General features: G+C 37.1%; 1 protein-coding gene across 1 annotated transcript in view; it reads right to left on the bottom strand.

Moving 5' to 3' along the window:
- Window positions 1–903: 903 nt before the first annotated feature.
- Window positions 904–16,739, bottom strand: part of dock5 (dedicator of cytokinesis 5) — a 125,660-nt gene continuing 109,824 nt past the window's right edge. The window contains exons 39-42 of the mRNA XM_056463211.1: window positions 10,924–11,068; window positions 4,383–4,533; window positions 2,355–2,476; window positions 904–1,823 (exon numbers count right to left, since the gene is read on the bottom strand). Coding sequence (XP_056319186.1) covers window positions 1,722–1,823; window positions 2,355–2,476; window positions 4,383–4,533; window positions 10,924–11,068 — 520 coding nt within the window. The 3' untranslated portion in view covers window positions 904–1,721. The remainder of the gene's footprint in view (window positions 1,824–2,354; window positions 2,477–4,382; window positions 4,534–10,923; window positions 11,069–16,739) is intronic.

The raw sequence follows: 16,739 nt of genomic DNA, 5'->3' as shown, positions 1-16,739 counted from the left end.
GATTTTACAAAAAGATGCCAAAGTGTTTGAGAATAGTCTGAAACGGGCTGTATATATTGTGTTCTGCTAGTACAGGGGTCACCAATCTCGGTCCTGGAGGGCCGGTGTCCCTGCAGGGTTTAGCTCCAACTTGCCTCAACACACCTGCCTGGATGTTTCAAGTATACCTAGTAAGACCTTGATTAGCTTGTTCAGGTGTGTTTGATTAGGGTTGGAGCTAAAATCTGCAGGACACCGGCCCTCCAGGAACAAGTTTGGTGACCCCTGTGCTAGTATATGAGAGGGTTTGGTGAAAAACAGTCAGAAATGTGATGTAATATTTAGGGAAAATTCTGACTTTGACCTTTAGTCTTTGTGCATGACTGCATGTTCATGAGGCTCTAGGGTTACGTTCTCCATGTAGAAAATGAGAAATCGACATAATCTGAATCTTTCATCTCGGAGTTTGTTTTGACATAATATATGTGTGCGCTGTGTATATTTATTATGTATATATAAATACACACATGCATACATACATTTGAGAAAATGTTAATTTATACTTCGATTTAATCAAATTTATTAATCATAATTAGTGTTGGGCAAAAATGAATCAAATAATCGCATCCAAAATAAAAGTTTGTTTTGACATAATATATGTGTGTGCTGTGTATATTTATTATGCATATATTAATACACACATGCATGCGTACATTAGAGAAAACTAGAATATTTATACTTAGAAATAAAATATATATGTATATGATACAAATATATATATATATATATATATATATATATATATATATATATATATATATATATATATATATATATATATATATATATATATATATATTTTTTTTTTTTTTTTTTTTTATATATGTGTATAACATATGCATAACAAATATATATAATACACACAAACGTATTGTCTTAACAAACTTTTATTTTGGATGCAATTAAACTTAAAGTGAACTGTGGTGCTAATAAGTCTCATGAATATGCTAAGCACCAAAGTACCAAGCGCCAAATGTTTTGCTAAAATCCCTTATATTACAGTGTGTTTGGCACCAAACCCAGCTAAATGCCTTCAGAACTCCTTTTTTATTCTTTTTTTTTTAAAGGTTTATACTTGTTTCTATTCACTATGAATGTATATCAGCATACTTTGAGCAATTAAAAATATCCTATAGTTGTACAAAAAATGGCCTAAACCTAACCTAACCTTAACCCTATTGCAACAGTGAACTATCCCATGAACTATCCCAGTGAACTATTTTTAGTGAACTATCCCTTTAAATGTTTGGGGTTTTCAATACAAATGTAGCTCTTTGATAAAAAACAAGAAAGTTACTATTTGAACAACAAGCAACTCAACAATTTTGAGCAATGTGCAAAGTGAATATGTGCACGGAGGAAGAACAACTTCAATAATTTGAAATCTGTCTATTTATAAGGCACGGATACACTTAAGAACGAGAGGCTGAATTTAAGATTCAGCATACTAACCAGCCAGACTACCCTTTCGCTCACGTTCCTGCCCAGCGGTGATGCATAAATACATACCAGAGTTTCATTTCCAAATGTTAAAAAATAATGTTTTTCCATGATGCTACAAAAAATGAACAATATCATTTTTAATCGGATAATTCAGAACTTTCTAAAAGAGGAACAAGTACTGTTGAGAAGTTTTCCTCCAGCCTCACAGCATGCAGTTATTTGATACCGCAGGCGTGTTTTTACTGCTGATTGCTCTCATAGGTGGGAAACATAGACTTGCGTGTTTTGGGTGGAGGGGGTGGAGGTTTGTTTTCAACTTTTGCTGGCAAAGGAGGCATGAACTACAGGTGAGATAAAAGAGGAAGAGCGTTAAGTTCAAATTACAGATCATTCACGAAGTATAATGGTAATGGGGTATATGCACAGCTAGTGTTTTTCAGCCAATTATATACGTCTGGTGAAAGGTTTCTGTGATTATTTTCAAATTCATACGGTTCCTTTTACAGCATGGATGCTGTAATGTAATTAAAATACAATAAATTCAATAGACTTAAGCATTCATTTAGTTGAATTAGCATGAAACGAGATGAAAGACCGTGTAAAAACACTAGCGCCTTCAGTAGCAGCAGGTGAGAGCAGAAACTTTATTGAAAATACTGGGGTAATTTTCCATATTATAAAGACATGGCACAGAAAAAAGGAATCTAATGCAGTGCTTCTTGTCCGGTCTGAGACCAACTTTATAATGAATATCAATCAGGTAGTGAAGATCACTGATTTTTAAAGAAATCTTAAATGTGGCGATTTTGTAATGGCAGACTGAAAATGAAAAGTCTTTGTGCATATACCACATTGAACTTGTGGTGTCTTACGTCATAGGTGGAGTTGTAGATGCTGTCGGTCTCGTGTGGATGTCTTTTGGGTGGCATCGGTGGAGGGGTGTTGGTGAAGTCAGGTGTGCTGAAGTTACTCTCGCTTGGGAGACATGTGTAACCTACAGGAAGATGATCCATATCAGGTTAACAAAAGGAATGACTGATGAAGAAAATATTGATTAATTATTTAGAAAATGATGCACATATTAGTTAGATGTGTGTTACACATTTCTTGATGACAATGTGTATTTATAGTATAAATATAGTATCTAAACCCCTGAAAAATGTCATTTGATTAAAACCTTTGCTCAATAAATCCTGTTCTTTCAGTTTTAATAGTTCATTAAAGTTGGAAAAAATAAGTGTTTTTATTAATGGTGGGCCATTATCAGCGTTAACATGCTTTGTTAATGCGAGACTCTTATTGGGCAATAAAAAAACGTATCGCCGTAAATCTTTTCTGCAAGTTGGGTTGGGAGCTGGATCTATTCTATGCAAGCTATGATGACTTTCACCTTGATATTTTAGCTTGTGAAACCCGTTCTCAAAGACTTACTTTTAGTCATTATTTGGGTAGCACACATATTCTGAATGCTCTTGGCAGAATTAAAATGAGCCATTTTAATCTAGATTAATCCCAAAATTCCAGTGAGATTAATCTAGATAAAAAAAATTATCTATGCCCACCTATAATTTTGATTATATTTTATATTTAATCTTAATATTATATATATATATATATATATATATATATATATATATATATATATATATATATATATATATATATATATATATATATATATATATATATATATTTATTTTTATTTTTATTTTTTTTTTTAATTTAACTTCATTATTATTATTATTATGGCAATCCACTACCTGAAAAAGTCTTGTCGCTTATCCAACCAATAATATTTTGACTTCTAGAAGATCATTTGGTATCAGAAGTGGCTTATAACGTATGAAAAGCAAAGGATTATGCTTTGCGTAATCTAGATTATGCTTAGATTACGCTTATTTTACCAAAATAAAATATGATCATGTCTTGATATTTAATGATTTAATTAGGACAGTAAGGTCTGACTTTGCTTAGACAAAAGTCTTGTCACTTAACATAAATATTGTACAGTATAGAATATAAAGTTATGGTGCAGTGAAAAAAGAATGAATATTGTGTATGACTCTCATGAGCTTGGAGGACTGCATCCATACATCTCTGCAATGACTCAAATCACTTAATAAAGTCAACTGGAATGGAAAAGAAAGCGTTCTTGCAGGACTCCCAAAGTTCATCAAGATTCTTTGGATTCATCTTCAATGTCTCCTCCATCTTCCCACAGACATGCTCAATAATGTTCAAGTCTGGTGACTGGGCTGGTCAATCCTGGAGCAGCGTGACGTTCTTTGCTTTCAGGAACTTTGATGTGGAGGCTGAAATATGAAAAGGAGTGCTATCCTGCTGAAGAATTTGCCCTCTCCTGTGGTTTGTAATGTAATGGGCAGCACAAATGCCTTGATACCTCAGGCTGTTGATGTTTCCATCCACTTCGCAGATCCAAACCATGAATTTCCAATCACCAAACTTGACTGATTTCTAGAAGAATCTTGGCACCATGCGAGTTCAGTAAGATTATTATGATCAAATATGATGGTAAATACGTTTCATTGTTACAAAGTTTTCTGTGTGAGCTGAATCATGTTTGAGTGTGTGTGTGTGTGTGTGTGTGTGTGTGTGTGTGTGTGTGTGTGTGTGTACGCGTTTGTGTGCTTGTCCTCGTATGTACACGTGTTATCAATCACTGGAGCTGCATAATGTGTGGCTGTGTGAGTGTCTGTGTGTGTCTATGTGAGTGTGTGTTTGCTTAAGTGTGTGTTATAAATCACTGGAGATGCATGATGTGTGTCTTTGTGTGTGTTTGTGTGTTATCATCACTCACTGGAGCTATGTGTGTGAGCGCATGTGTGTTATTACTCACTGGAGCTATGTGAGTGCGTGTCTGTGTGTATTCGTTCACTCACTGGAGCTGCGTGGTGTGTGTGGCGAGGCAGGCAGAGGGCTGAGTGGGTTGTGTAAACTCAGATTGGATGATTCTCCATGAAACAGTGACAGCGTGAGTCTCCGGTCTCCTATCGTCAGACTTTTAGGCCTCGGCTGCTTCTCTGGGGGAATCTGACAGCAGAGACGGCACATCAAATTATTCAGATCTCCAAATATTACATTAGTGCACTTTTTAAATGTCTGCACTGTCTTCCACTCAATCTTTTAAAATCACTATTAAACTAAACAAATCTGCACCAAGCAGATCGTGATCATCGTGCCAATAAACATGTCATCAGAGAAGAGATGATGTTTACTGCAACACTCCTCCAAAAAACAACTTTTGATTTGATGATGTTAATCATTATATTTAAGGCCAGATTGACTAAACAGCAGGGCAAATTATAGTACAAGTGCAATCCCATAAAGGTATCGATCTGAGGAGAACACATTCAACAATGTTAGGTGTTTAGATAATGGCCCGTTTCCACAGAGTGGTTAGGTACGGTATGGTACGGTACAGTTCGGTGCGCTTTTATGGCCATTTCCACTGTCAAAAGGCATATCGAACCGAACCGAACCATTCTGTACCACTTTTTCGGCACCCTTTCGAAAGGGTACCAAACACAAGAAAGGGTACCAAAAGGCGGAGCTAGACGCGCAGCTGAACGCTATTGGTTTACAGAGATACGTCATTCCATCGCAACAAGCCAGAATGAAAACAAACAAACCTAAATCTCTTAGACTGGTTAATAACAAGAAAAGTGATAGATTCTTGGATTATTATGATAAATATTTTGGAAATATCACAGATACATAAGTCACTCTTGCTGTATCTGTGTTAAGTATGTATCTCAGTTTAAATTTATTTATTTATTTTTACTTTTCCTTTCTTTTGTCTCTCTTTTTATTTTATTTTATGTGTTCGTGTTATCTGATCTGATCTGTTCTGTTATTGTCATTGTTACTATCATGGTGTTTTGTGTGTGTAAAATTGGATTTTGTATGTTTGTTACTAAAGTCAATAAAAAAATAAATAAAAGAAAAAAAGAAAACAAAGGAACTGCCATGTTTTAAATACACAGCCGAAAGATTACAGCAGAGTGTTATATACATATAATAACGAGCCATGATCGACCTGGGCTCAAACAAACCTTGTTGTCATCTTGATGAACGGCCACAAAGTCAAGAAGAAGAGCAGATTTTACCCTGTGCCCCGTAGTTTTTTTACGAGCCAGTCTGAAGTGCGAGCGGTTTTCCCTTTCTTGCATTCACTCACAGCGCATCTATATTTGAAATAACAAACTTCTTGAGCTGATGATAATAACATGCGCTTAATTATTGACGTGATTTTAAAACCCGATCCTTTTCAGAAACGCGAGAGTGACATGCGGAAAAACAAAGGAGAAGCCGGAAAAAAAGGAGCACATTATTTTTTCAGCAAACGTGAACAAACTGTCGTTTTTAACTATTATTATAACCTTTTGGACTATTATGAACTCGGAATGATGGAATTATTCTCTAACAGAGGTTACATGTGCTGTTAAAGATTAAAGACACAGATGAGAGGTCTGCTCTGACTGTGTGTTATATTTTGTGTTGTTTTTGAACCTAAATAAGGACTAAATGTATGCTGTGTGTAGTTTTTCTGTAATTGGTAATATATGGGAGGATGTAAGGGTTTGTATGTGTTCATATATGTTGAATTTATTTATTTATTTAATATAATTGCAGACGTTACAGTAGGCTATTTCGTTACAGTAGGCTATTTTGTCATTGATCTGCAGTTACAATCAACTCATGTTCATAGAATAGTAATGAACATTTATACACAAGTATTTATGTGTATAAAGCATCTGTTTTGTAAGAAGTGCTTCTCACATGATATGTGAATGACCAGTACAGCTTTACTGTGAGATTTCCTCGAGGAAAAATGACATTGACTGAAACTTTCTGTCATACACTACGCCCACTAAAAGAGTACCATTGGTACCCTTTTTGCAGTGGAAACGCAAGCCTGATAAAGGTGACCCATACCAGTCAGTGGAAACGAGCCATATCAGAATCAGAATCAGAATCAGAAAGAGCTTTATTGCCAGGTATGTTCACACATACGAGGAATTTGTTTTCGTGACAGAGCTTCTACAGTGCAACAGGATTACAGAGACAGGACAAAAAACAGATAATAAATATATTTTTTAAAAATAGAAGTAAGTAGTGAGTGCAAATATACAGATTGACAAGTGTATGTACATGTTTATTACTATATACAACGTTATATGTGCAGCTGTTATGTGCAAATTGGCATGTAAAGTGTGTTGTTAAATAAGTGTATATGTGTATAAAAGTGTATAGCAAGTAGTGATGTTGGTTCCGCAATTATTATCATCAAGTGTTCATGAGATGGATTGCCTGAGGGAAGAAACTGTTTCTGTGTCGGGCTGTTCTGGTGCGCAGTGCTCTGTAGCGTCGACCAGAAGGTAAAAGTTCAAAGAGGCAGTGTGCTGGGTGTGAGGGGTCCAGAGTGATTTTGGCAGCCCTTCTGCTCGCTCTGGATAAGTACAGTTCTTGGGGAGTAGGAAGGGTTGTACCAGTGATTCGCTCAGCAGTCCGAACTATTCGACGTAGTCTTTGGAGGTCGTATTTAGTAGCTGAGCTAAACCAGACAGTTATTGATGTGCAGATGACTGATTCAATGATGGAGGTGTAGAACTGTTTCAGCAGCTCCTTTGGGAGGTTAAACTTCCTCAGCTGACGAAGAAAGTACATCCTCTGTTGAGCTTTTTTGACAATGGAGTCAATGTGAGTGTCCCACTTCAGGTCCTTAGAGATGGTGGTGCCCAGGAACTTGAATGACTCCACTGCTGCCACAATGCTGTCCATGATGCTCAGTGGGGGGAGAGCAGGGGGGTTTCTCCTGAAGTCCACTATCATCTCCACTGTTTTGAGCGTGTTGAGCTCCAGGTTGTTGTGGCTACACCAGACAGCCAACTCCTTAACCTCCTGTCTGTAGGCAGACTCGTCACCGTCCTGAATGAGGCCGATAAGTGTGGTGTCGTCTGCAAACTTCAAGAGCTTCACAGAGGAGTCTTTTGATGTGCAGTCATTCGTGTACAGGGAGAAGAGCAGTGGGGAGAGGACACACCCCTGGGGGGCGCCAGTGCTGATTGTGCGGATGCTAGATGAGAATTTTCCCAGCTTCACCAGCTGCTGCCTGTCCGTTAGGAAGCTGTTGATCCAATGACAGACAGAGGTGGGCACAGAGAGCTGAGTTAATTTGGGCAGGAGAAGTTTTGGGATGATAGTGTTAAACGCCGAGCTGAAGTCAACAAACAACATCCTCACATAGGTCCCTGGTCTGTCTAGGTGTTGCAGAGCATAATGCAGTCCCATATTAACCGCATCATCCACAGACCTGTTTGCTCTGTAGGCAAACTGAAGAGAGTCCAGTGAGGGTTCAGTGATGTCCTTCAGGTGAGCCAGCATCAGTTTTTCAAAGGACTTCATGACCACAGATGTTAGTGCCACCGGTCTGTAGTCATTTAGTCCTGTAAGTTTGGGTTTCTTTGGGATGGGGATGATGGTGGAGCGTTTGAGGCAGGAGGGCACTTCACACAGCTCCAGTGATCTGTTGAAGATCAGGGTGAAGATGGGGGCCAGTTGGTCAGCACAGGATTTTAAACAGGCTGGTGTTATAAAATCTGGGCCTGGTGCTTTTTTCCTCTTCTGTTTCCGGAAGACCTGGCACACCTCCTCTTCACTGAACTGTAGGGCAGGTATGAGGGAGGCGGGGGATGGTGGTGTTAATGGTGGCGTGAAGAGCAGTTCAGAGTGGGTGTGGGGGGTTTTCTCAAACCGGCAGTAAAACTCATTCAGGTCGTTTGCAAGTCGTTCATTGTCTACAGTGCTGGGGGATGGTGTCTTGTAGTTTGTGATGTTTTTCAAACTTTTCCACACGGATGCTGAGTCGCTGGAAGAGAACTGACTCCTTAGTTTCTCAGAATAGTTCCTTTTTGCGACTCTGATCTCCTTTTCCAGTGTGTATTTGGCCTGTTTATACAAGGCCCTATCCCCATTTCTGTAAGCAACCTCCTTGGCCTGACGTAGCTGTCTGAGTTTTACAGTGAACCATGGTTTGTCATTATTGTATGTGAGTTGAGTCCTGGTAGGAATGCACACGTCTTCACAGAAACTGATATAAGATGTTACAGTCTCTGTGAGCTCATCCAGATCGTTTGCAGCAGCTTCAAAAACACTCCAGTCAGTGAGGTCGAAACAGGCTTGTAGATCTCGCTCTGTTTCGTTAGTCCATCTTTTCACAGATCTTAATACAGGTTTGGCTGTTTTCAGTTTCTGCCTGTAGGTTGGAATGAGATGAATCAAACAATGGTCAGAGTGTCCCAAAGCTGCTCGTTGGACGGAGCGGTATGCATCCTTTATTGTAGAGGTTAAGGTTGTTGTCAAGCCAAATAAATGAACTACACTGGGGGTGTAACCACACACTCAAGTCATAGTTTGATACTGAAATCCCAACACGATAGTTGGGGGTAACACATTACAGGTAACGTGAGTTACATAATAATATTACATTTTAACAAGGAGTAAAGTAACGCACTACTTTTAAAAAAAAGTAGTGCACTACTTTTCTAAACTACTTTTAAATAAGTCATAATATTTAAGTTAGCTTAGTTAATTCGCTTTTAAAAAATGCTGAATTAAAATGAACGTAGACACGTTAAATCCTGCACACAGTGACTATGGCTATGTTCACACTGCAGCCAAATGTGGCCCGAATCTGATTTGTTTGCCCATGTGACTCAGATAATGACAGTGTGAACAGCCCAAACCGCATGGAAACTGATCTTTTCAGTTCAGATTTGTGTCACTTTAATCTGTGGTATTAAATCAGACACAGATCTGATGTTTTGCAATGCGTCCGCAGTGTTATGTCGGATTTCATGTGACTTTTCCATAATCATTGAGCGACATGCGTCATCATTCTGTGCTGCAAACATCATCTACTCCTCAGCAGCAGTAGAATAGCACATGATGTGGTTTCTGGCTTTCCTCTTACTGAATCAAGCTCAGACTGGGGTTATGAATATCAGAAGAATATACTTTATTGGAATATTTCCCAAAAAAGCAGAGACAGCCTGGAGCAGACCCATCTCAGTCTCTCCCCAGGACAAATCCAGTGTCCCTCAAATTTGCTATCCCCTTTATCCTTGCTTCCTCCCACCTTTGTGTTTTCACAGCTGTTTACTGGTTCAACAGGCCTCTCCCAGCTCCTACTCCTTTACGACGTCTATTTAAAGACCCCTCTCCTTGTCGGCCCTTATAATGTACAGATCTAATAGAATCATCACCGTTTTTCCACATACAGTTCACATTAGGTAATCATGACTAGTATCTATGTTTCAAACATATAAACTGGACTCTTCTCTCCCATACAGTATGTGTCTTTTCAAATATACATGACAGTTTCAACATGTGTTGTATACATTTCATGACTTTCTGACACGGATGGTTCTCAATGCATCCCCAAGTCCTCTCTCATGCTCTTTTATGACCCCTTTGCCTTAACCTATCACCTGTTTTCAAAGATATATAATGGCAGATACGTAGGGCCTTCCACTCACCCAATTAAATGTCTTCATATAGGTTTAGTAAATAAAAATCTTCTTCACACACACTTTACCACAGAAAGTTGGTTGTTCATTTAAAAAAAACAATTTTGAAGGCAAAACTGGTTAACGATTGGGTTAATGATTGGGGCGTGGGTTGGCCACGAAGCTGAAGAGCGTCTGGAGTGTTGCAGATAGGGGATCCGTGTGCAAAAGAGAGGCACTTTCATTTTAAGGATTAACTTTCTCTCCAAGAGAAGGGCAGGTACTTAAGCACCCAAACCCCCTTTCTGCACGTGCCTGTTGTTTATAACGATGTAAAATGAAATAACTAACACAACTAGTTACTTTTTTGGGAAGTAACTCAATATTGTAATGCATTACTTTCTAAAGTAACTTTCCCCAACACTGATGATAGTACTGTGATGTGTTAAAGCCACAGTATGTCATTTTTGCCACTAGAGGGTGTGTATTCACAACTAGGGCTGAATAATATATCAATCGAGCATGGATATCGCAATGAGTACATCCACAATAGTCCCATTGCAGGATTAGATCACTTATTAAAGATTTCATTGGTTGGTCATGCATCACATTGTTTTGTTTTATTTAATAACAAAATTTCAGTCATGAAATTTCAGTTTTGTTTAGTTTTTTAAATGAAGCCGGTTTATAAAAACACCAGTGTAAGTGTGGACACGGCCTAATATTCAATAAGGCAAAAATAGCTACGCCATTGCCTTTTCATCACTAATTGTTTGCTGTGCATCTTTCTCAAATCCTGACAGTAGCTTTGTTATGCGCTGCCACAAGCTGTTAATAAATCTGACCCATAATGCTACGAGCAGCTCACTGACAGCCATGAACAGAAAGAAATAAACACAAAAGCTCGCGGCACCTCGTCTGTGTCAGCGGGTCGCTCCAGTAAGACCTGAGACTTGCTCACACTCCACTCCTTCCTGTTCTTCTTACTTATCCGATTATCTTCCTCCGAGCGGGACAGAACCGAAACCCTGTTGTCGCTCACCCGGGAGAGCAGCGAACTGGGAGAAAACAGACACAATCAGATCAAAATCTTCTGCACACCTGCACAAATCCTCCGAGCATGCTGGCTATGTATTATGCATTTACACAACAACAACACAGGTTTGGTATTCTGGTCTAGAAACAGGTCAGTGCATTAGTCCTAATGTGTTTCAGCTGAATATGAAAAGACTCATGGCCTCTGAGCGGTGGAAAAGAAAAACCTTCATATAGCATAAGTTGCATACATTTTTGACATAGGTTTTGGTTGTATATGCAGTTACTCTTCAGAGATTGACCAGAATTTTGATCTTATTCTTGTACAGTAGACGCCTGCCTTGGTAATTGTTACTTATATATACACACACTTCAGTGGCATTTTAATAAGAGCACATCTGCCAAAAGTGTTAACATAGATATACAAATATAAAAGGAAGGTCAGTGTTTTTCAAGCTTAATTGCAAACATTACATTTAAAAGAGAAATGATTTAAGTATAATTGCTCTTGACTAACATATAAGTGGGCTATGTATTATGCATTTACACAACAACAATACCGGTGTAGTATTCTGGTCTAGAAACAGGTCAGTGCATTAGTCCTATTACAGTACGTTTCAGCTGAATATGAAAAGACTCATGGATTTGAGCAATACAGAAAGAAAAACACGCTTGTTTTTCAAGCTTAAATGGAAACATTACATTTAAAGGAGAAATGATTTGAGTATAATTACTCTTGACTAACATATATACATGATAGGGTTGCACGGTTAACTAGTACTATGGTAGTATCGCGATCTCCTAAAAAGAACGGCTCACAGAGTGAAATTTTGGATTACTTTGGATTGTTACCTGATAAGACTAAAAAAATAAAATAAAATAAAACAGATGAAAAACCCAAAAATAGCAACAGGAAACATTGAAACTATTTTTTGACCACTTTCTATAGCCTAATTTTGTTGGGAAAATGCTCTTTTTGTAACAAATTTTGCTGGGTATAGCTATTTTTTTGTTGGCCAGTTATCTACAAAACAGACAAAAGAATGAATACATTTTAATAAATGTTCAATAATAAAGGAATTATGAATTAAATTCAAGTAGACATATTATAACATTAGAACAAAATATTGTATTTATGACCATTTTCTTTATAATTTGAGTTATAAACTACAATATGGCAATACTATTAGGTATCAAGATACTTCAGCTGGTATAGAATCATAAGATGAATTAATGGTATCGCGACAACCCTAATAAGTGGGCTATGTATTATGCATTTACACAACAATACCGGTGTAGTATTCTGGTCTAGAAACAGGTCAGTGCATTAGTCCTATTACAGTACGTTTCAGCTGAATATGAAAAGACTCATGGATTTGAGCAATACAGAAAGAAAAACACGCATAAAAGGAAGGTCAGTGTTTTTCGAGCTAAAATGGAAACTTTACATTTAAAGGAGAAATGATTTGAGTATAATTACTCTTGACTAACATATAAGTGGTAGGGTTTGCACGGTTAACTAGTACTATGGTAGTATCGCAATACTCTGCCTTTAAAAGACTGGCGGTGCCACAGTAGTTTGTAAACGGTAGTATTGTCATTAACGGTCTACCTACAAATGATTTAGTAGCTACAACAACCGCAACAATCTCCTTAAAAGAACGGCTCACAGTGTGAAATTTTGAATTACTTCAGATTTTTACCTGATAAGACTAAAAAAATTAAATAAAAAACAGATGAAAAACCCAAAAATAGCAACAGGAGACATTGAAACTATTTTCTGACCACTTCCTATAGCCTAATTTTGTTGGGAAAATCCTCTTTTTGTTACAAATTTTGCTTGGTATAGCTTGTATCTTTATTTGAATGTGTTTTTTTGTTGGCCAGTTATCTACAAAATAGACAAAAGAATGAATAAATTTTAATAAATGTTCAATAATAAAGGAATTATGAATTAAATTCAAGTAGACATATTATAACATTAGAACAAAATATTGTATTTCTGACCATTTTCTTTATAATTTGAGTTATAAACTACAATATCGCAATACTATTAGGTATCAAGATACTTCAGCTGGTATAGAATCATAAGATGAATTAATGGTATCGCGACAACCCTAATAAGTGGGCTATGTATTATGCATTTACACAACAACAATACCGGTGTAGTATTCTGGTCTAGAAACAGGTCAGTGCATTAGTCCTATTACAGTACGTTTCAGCTGAATATGAAAAGACTCATGGATTTGAGCAATACAGAAAGAAAAACTCGCATAAAAGGAAGGTCAGTGTTTTTCAAGCTTAAATGGAAACATTACATTTAAAGGAGAAATGATTTGAGTATAATTACTCCTGACTAACATATATACGTGGTAGGGTTGCACGGTTAACTAGTACTATGGTAGTATCGCGATACTATGCCTCCAAAAGACTGGCGGTGCCACTGAAGTTTGTAAACGGTTGTATTGTCATTAACGGGGTACCTACAAATGATTTAGTAGCTACAACAACCGTAACAATCTCCTAAAAAGAACGGCTCACAGAGTGAAATTTTGAATTACTTTGGATTGTTAACTGATAAGACTAAAAAATAAAAAATAAAAAACAGATGAAAAAAACAAAAACTAGCAACAGGAAACATTAAAAAAAAAATTTGACCACTTCCTATAGCCTAATTTTGTTGGGAAAATGCTCTTTTTGTCACAAATTTTGCTTGGTATAATTTGCATCTTTATTTTAATGTGTTTTTTGCTGGTCAGTTATCTAGAAAATAGACAAAAAGAATGAATAGATTTGAATAAATTTTCAATAATAAAGGAATTATGAATTAAATTCAAGTAGACCTATATTAACATTGTAACAAAATAATAATAATAATAATAATAATAATAATTTGAGTTATAAACTACAGTATCGCAATACTATTAGGTATCAAGATACTTCAGCTGGTATAGAATCATAAGATGAATTAATGGTATCGCGACAACCCTAATAAGTGGGCTATGTATTATGCATTTACACAACAACAATACCGGTTAAGTATTCTGGTCTAGAAACAGGTCAGTGCATTAGTCCTAATGCAGTATGTCTCAGCTGAATATGAAAACACTCATGGCTTTGAACGACGGAGAAAGAAAAACCTTCATACAGCATAAATTGCATACATTTTTGACATAAAGTATGTTTTGGTTGTACATGCAGTTACTCTTCAGAGATTGACCAGAATTTTGATCTTGTTCTTCTAGATGCCTGACTTGGTAATTGTTACTTATATAAACACACTTCAGTGGCATTTTAATAAGAGCACATTTGCCAAAAGCGTTAACATAGATATACAGATATAAAAGGAAAGTCAGTGTTTTTCAAGCTTAATTGGAAACATTACATTTAAAAGAGAAATGATTTGAGTTTTGCTCTTGACTATTATAAGTAGGCACAACACTGAAGTATAACCACTAGAACATATTAAATTCTTCAGTTTAAACATGTAAAAAAGAAAATATACAATGACAAAACTCTTTTGAAGGACAATTGTATGATATGAATGGGATGTTGTAGAACTCTGTTCATATCAGTATGAAATTATTCGTGCAGCACAGTTGCTTGTTTCTTTGTTTGCTTGTTTTGTTTTTCTATTAATCATTCAATGTACATTATGTTGAATGTTTGAATTCATAGCTGATGATTGATAAATAATACTTCAAATGAACATACTATTTTGACTGAATAAAATAAAAATACAAAATTATTCACTAAATTAAGAAAAAGGGTTAAGACATTACAACATTATAAAGCGCAGTATGAGTACAGTTAAGTAACAATTCACACCATTTACTACTGCCTAAATGCCTGCTTATTAGAATATGAACTGTTTATTAGTTGCTTATAAAGTATGATCTTATTGTACAACCCTGATCCTACCCATCATAGAAACCCAACTACTGCCTTCCTAACTATTATTAAGCAGCTAATTAGTTGTTTATTGAGCTAAAAGTCTTAGTTAATGGTTTGTAATAAGATGAATTGTACATTAAAATAAAGTGTGACCATATACACTCACCAGCCACTTTATTAGGGTTCTATTTGATTACCATACTAGCACCAGGTTGGACCCTTTTGCCTTCAGAACTGCCTTAATCCTTTGTGGCATAGATTCAACAAAATACTGGAAATATGCATCAGAGATTTTGGTCCTTATTGACATGATAGCATCACACAGTTGCTGCAGATTTGTCTGGAACACATCCATGATGCGAATCTCCCATTCCACCACATCCCAAAGGTGCTCTATTAGATTGAGTCTGGTGACTGTGGAGGCCATTTGAGTACAGTGAACTCATTGTCATGTTCAAGAAACCAGTCTGAGTTGATTTGTGCTTTATGACATGGAGCGTTATCCTGCTGGAAGTAGCCATCAGAAGATGGGTACACTGTGGTCATAAAGGGATGGACATGGTCAGCAACAATACTCAGGTAGGCTGTAGGCTGATACTCACTTCGTACTAATGGGCCCAAAGTGTGCCAAGAAAATATCCCACACAACATTACACCACCATCACCAGCCTGAACCATTGATAACCATTGTTGATGCCAAATTCTGACCCCACATGCGAATGTCGTAGCAGAAATCGACCAGGCAACGTTTTTCCAATTTTCTATTGTCCAATTTTGGTGAGCCTGTGCGAACTGTGGCCTCAGTTTCCTGTTCTTAGCTGACAGGATTGGCACCCGGTGTGGTCTTCTGCTGCTGTAGCCCATCTGCCTCAAGGTTGGACGTGTTGTGCATTCAGAGTTGTTCTTCTGCTGATCTCAGTTGCAATGAGTGGTTATTTGAGTTACTGTTCCCTTTCTATCAGCTGGAACTAGTCTGGCCATTCTCCTCTGACCTCTGGCATTATCAAGGCATTTGTGCCCACAGAACTGCCGCTTACTGGATATTTTATCTTTTTCAGACCATTCTCTGTAAACCCCAGAGATGGTTGTGCGTGAAAATCCCAGTAGATCAGCAGTTTCTGAAATACTCAGACCAGCCTGTCTGACACCAACAACCATGCCACGTTTAAGTCACTTAAATCCCCTTTCTCCCCCATTCTGATGCTCGGTTTGAACTGCAGCAGATCGTCTTGACCATGTCTACATGCCTAAAAGCATTGAGTTGTTGTTGGCAATCATGTGATTGGCTGATCAGAAATTTGCATTAACGACCAGTTGGACAGGTGTACCTAATAAAGTGGCCAGTGAGTGTATATTGTCTGCATACAACATAACAACATGTGTCCAATAAAGCAGGCACAAATAAAATAGATATAAAAATAGGTTTTAAGTTAACCCTTAAGCAATACGTAGTCTTATTAAAATGATCAAGAGCATCAAGAGTGAAGACAGGCTTGGCAAAGAGGCTATAACTGAAATGCTAATTATTAATTTAAACTATATTACAAATTGTTACTTATCAAGAATAACTTTTCCAATAAAGCACAAACTTAAATGATATCAAAGGATGGACATCTATGTGAGCTTTTTCCATATGTGTTTGTCTGTATGATGTGTATGTGTACATCATCATGCAATCTCAATAATGACTGCAGGAAGAATACAAATTAAGGACAGAAGGCTAGTGTGCTTCAGATTGACTAATTTACTGTAGATTCATCAGCCAGTTCTTAAAACAGCACATGAATTAAATGGAGGTAA

Source organism: Danio aesculapii, chromosome 8 (assembly GCF_903798145.1).
Source record: "Danio aesculapii chromosome 8, fDanAes4.1, whole genome shotgun sequence".
NCBI lineage: Eukaryota > Metazoa > Chordata > Actinopteri > Cypriniformes > Danionidae > Danio > Danio aesculapii.
This window is presented reverse-complemented; position numbering and strand designations above follow the sequence as displayed.